The 3,681-nt window shown below is 47.8% G+C and overlaps 1 protein-coding gene across 6 annotated transcripts in view; it reads left to right on the forward strand.

The window, feature by feature from the left end:
- Positions 1-3,681, forward strand: part of MYH11 (myosin heavy chain 11) — a 164,281-nt gene that overhangs the window by 106,637 nt on the left and 53,963 nt on the right. For all 6 annotated transcript variants that reach the window (XM_017871716.1, XM_017871719.1, XM_017871720.1 and 3 more), the window contains 3 exons: positions 416-534; positions 1,353-1,505; positions 3,112-3,285. In XM_017871716.1, coding sequence (XP_017727205.1) covers positions 416-534; positions 1,353-1,505; positions 3,112-3,285 — 446 coding nt within the window. The remainder of the gene's footprint in view (positions 1-415; positions 535-1,352; positions 1,506-3,111; positions 3,286-3,681) is intronic.

Genomic DNA, 3,681 nt, shown 5'->3' on the forward strand with positions numbered 1-3,681 from the left:
CTCTCTCAGGGACTTTACATATTTTACCTTATTTAGTCCTGGTTACCAACAAGGTACTGAAGAGCTGACCCTTTTTAAAGCTGAGAAAAGCGAGACTCTGGGAGAGTAAAGAGCTTTTCCAAAGTCACATGACTTGGAAGTGTGAGGGGACAGGGACTTGAAACTAGAACTACCTGACCCTGAACCCCCAACTGGGGCATACTTCAGCCCCCCCGCAATCATTGCCTCTCAGCAAAATACTGGGAAGTGTGACCACTAATGACAGCAGCCTTTAGGACTATATTCACGGTCAGTGGGTCCCATTTCCCAAAGAGAACCCAGTGTATTCACAGATCACAAATAGCCCATGTGATGTGCCTTCTTGCCAAGCTATTTATTTTGTGATGCACTCAAGATGTTTCTTTTCTCCATCCAGCTGCTCAGAAAGTTTGCCACCTCATGGGAATCAACGTGACGGATTTCACTAGATCCATCCTCACTCCTCGTATCAAGGTTGGGCGAGATGTGGTACAGAAAGCTCAGACAAAAGAACAGGTAATGATGTACCTGCCATTTACTTATCACTTACCCATCCATGCACCCACCCATCCATCCATTCATCCATCTACCCCCCTGTTCACTCATTCATCTGTTCATTAATCCATTCACCCATGGTCTGCCTCTGCATCTGTCCATCCATCCATCTTTCTATCCACTCATTCATCTGTCTGTTCATCCATCCATCCATCCACTCATCTGCCCATCTATCTGTTCACCCATCATCTGTGCATCTATCCCTCACTCACCATCTGTCCATTCATCCATCCATGACCCGTCCATCTGTCCAGCCATCCATCACTCCTCCACCTGTCATTCCATTCATTCATTCATCTGTCCATCCATCCACCCATTCATCTCATCTCCTTATCCCTCATTTATTCAATACTAGAATATTCAAAGTCCCATGTCAGGTTTTTTGTGTTTGTTTGTTTTTTGTTTTTGAGCCAGAGTCTTGCTCTGTCGTCCAGGGTGGGGTGCAGTGGTGTGATCTCAGCTCACTGTAGCCTCTGCCTCCCAGATTCAAATAATTCTCCTGCCTCAGTCTCCCAAGCAGCTGGGAGTACAGGCATGCACCACCACGCCTGGCTACTTTTTGTATTTTTAGTAGAGATGGGTTTTTGCCATGTTGGCCAGGCTGGTCTTGAACTCCTGACCTCAAGTGATCCACTGGCCTTGGTTGGCCTCCCAAAGTGCTGGGATTACAGTGTGAGCCACCATGCCTGGACAAGAATAAAAATCTTCACCACCAGCCTGGCTTATGTGAAAATGGAGCCCAATGAGAATAACCAGGTTCCCCTGGTTCCCCTCTGCAGGCTGACTTTGCTGTAGAGGCTTTGGCCAAGGCAACATATGAGCGCCTTTTCCGCTGGATACTCACCCGCGTGAACAAAGCCCTGGACAAGACCCATCGGCAAGGGGCTTCCTTCCTGGGTATCCTGGATATAGCTGGATTTGAGATCTTTGAGGTACAGCTCAGTGGGATTGTAACAGCCATGGTCTTGGTTCTCTGAGATGGGGCTTTTTCTTGGAGGAATCATGATTTTGGAGAAAATTATGTAGATGGCTACGGTAGGGTAGGAGGCTGTCTAGTTAAGGGTGGATCCTTGAGGGTATAAGAGACAGAAATCCAACAGGAAATGCATTGGTTTCTGGAACTGAGAAGGCCAGACATGCAGCTGGATCCTGTAGGCAGAGTCTGATCTTCCGCCATCTTTCTCTCTCTTTCTCTCTGCCTTCTTCCCTATTGCTCCTTTCTCAAGCAGGCTCTCCCCTCATGGTGGCAAGATGGCTGCCAAAGCTCCAGACTGCCTCTCAGTAATCCTGGCAAAAAAAAATCTCTTTTCTAACAGTTCCAACCAAAATCTTGGAATTAAGTCTGAGTCTTACTCACCTGAATTGGCTACATGGTCACCTCCAAGCCAAGAATTGTTTGCAGGAGCTTGCAATACCTCATGTAGTAGAAACATGGGTAGTGGATCCACACCCATGGGTCCGAGGAAAGTTCTCAGAGAACGGGAAGGGGTTTTTTTTGTCTTGTTTTGTTTTTTGAGATGGAGTTTTGCTTTGTTGCCCAGACTGGAATGCAGTGTCACAATTTCATCTCACTGCAGCCTCCATCTTCTGGGTTCAAGCAATTCTCCTGTCTCAGCCTCCTGAGTAGCTGGAACTACAGGCGCATGCCACTATGCCCAGCTAATTCTTTTTTTTTTTTTTTTTTTGAGACGGAGTCTTGCTCTGTCACCCAGGCCAGAGTGCAGTAGTGCAATCCTGGCTCACTGCAACTTCCGCCTCCCAGGTTCAAGTGATTCCCCTGCCTCAGCCTCTCGAGTAGCTGGGATTAGTGCCATCATGCCCGGCTAATTTTTTTTTTTTTTTTTTTTTTTGTTAGTGGAGACGGAGTTTCACCCTGTTGGCCCAGTCTCCAACTCCTGACCTCAAGTGATCCACCGGCCTTGGCCTCCCAAAGTGCTGGGATTACAGGCATGAGCCTCCATGCCTGGCCAATTTTTGTATTTTTAGTAGAGAGAGTTTTCGCTATGTTTGTCGGGCTGGTCGCAAACTCCTGACCTCAAGTGATCCTCCCGCCTTGGCCTCCCTAAGTGCTGGGATTACAATCATCAGCCACCACACCTAGCTGGGAGGTTTGGCTGATAGATATTGATAGATATCTATCAATATTGACAGATATATTGATAGATTGATAGATATCCTGAAAGAGGTGTACTACAGAGTCACTTTCTCTCTGCGCCTCTGTTCTCACATCTGTACAACGTTTCCACATCTGCACATGCGGTAGCATGCCTTATGACATTTGTCCATCCGTAGATGGTTGTGCAGATAGAGAAGATAAGCATCTTTAAGGCATGTGAGGGCCATGTGATGTCAACTTCGCCAGCCCTGGTGGACTCTAGGCAGCATGTTTCGGGGTCTCAGCCCCGTCTGGGTGCTGGGATGGCAGAACAGGATGTGGGCAAGCCATGGGGGCGCTGTCAGGTGGAGCTTCTGTGGGCTTCCTTGTCTTCTGACTTCATACCAAGATCCTCACGCCCCGCCGCCATGCCATGTGCTCAGGTGAACTCCTTCGAGCAGCTGTGCATCAACTACACCAACGAGAAGCTGCAGCAGCTCTTCAACCACACCATGTTCATCCTGGAGCAGGAAGAGTACCAGCGCGAGGGCATCGAGTGGAACTTCATCGACTTTGGGCTGGACCTACAGCCCTGCATTGAGCTCATCGAGCGGCCGGTGAGGGGCACGTGGGTGTGCAGGGCTCTGTCACACATTGCACACGTGTGTGGCCTCTGTGGAGCTGACATGGACCCCACACCCTCCCCAGGCGCATAGCATTCCCCCCACCCAATCCATCACCAAGTCCTGAAAGGCTGTAAGCTGAATCCTTGTGAACTGTTACAATTTCCATTAACCCACATTTTCGTATCAAAGATATTTTCTTTAATTTCTGTCTGCCTTCCATCCTCTTTTTCCTTTTTTTTCTTCCCTACCCTCTTTCCCTTCCCTTTCCTTCTCTGCCATTTCTCTTACCTTCTTTCTTTCTTTTCTTTTCTTTTCTTTCTTTCTTTCTTTCTTTCTTTCTTTCTTTCTTTCTTTCTTTCTTTCTTTCTTTCTTTCTTTCTTTCTGTC

Source organism: Rhinopithecus bieti, unplaced genomic scaffold, assembly GCF_001698545.2.
Source record: "Rhinopithecus bieti isolate Rb0 unplaced genomic scaffold, ASM169854v2 scaffold_6876, whole genome shotgun sequence".
In the NCBI taxonomy this organism is placed as follows: Eukaryota; Metazoa; Chordata; class Mammalia; order Primates; family Cercopithecidae; genus Rhinopithecus; species Rhinopithecus bieti.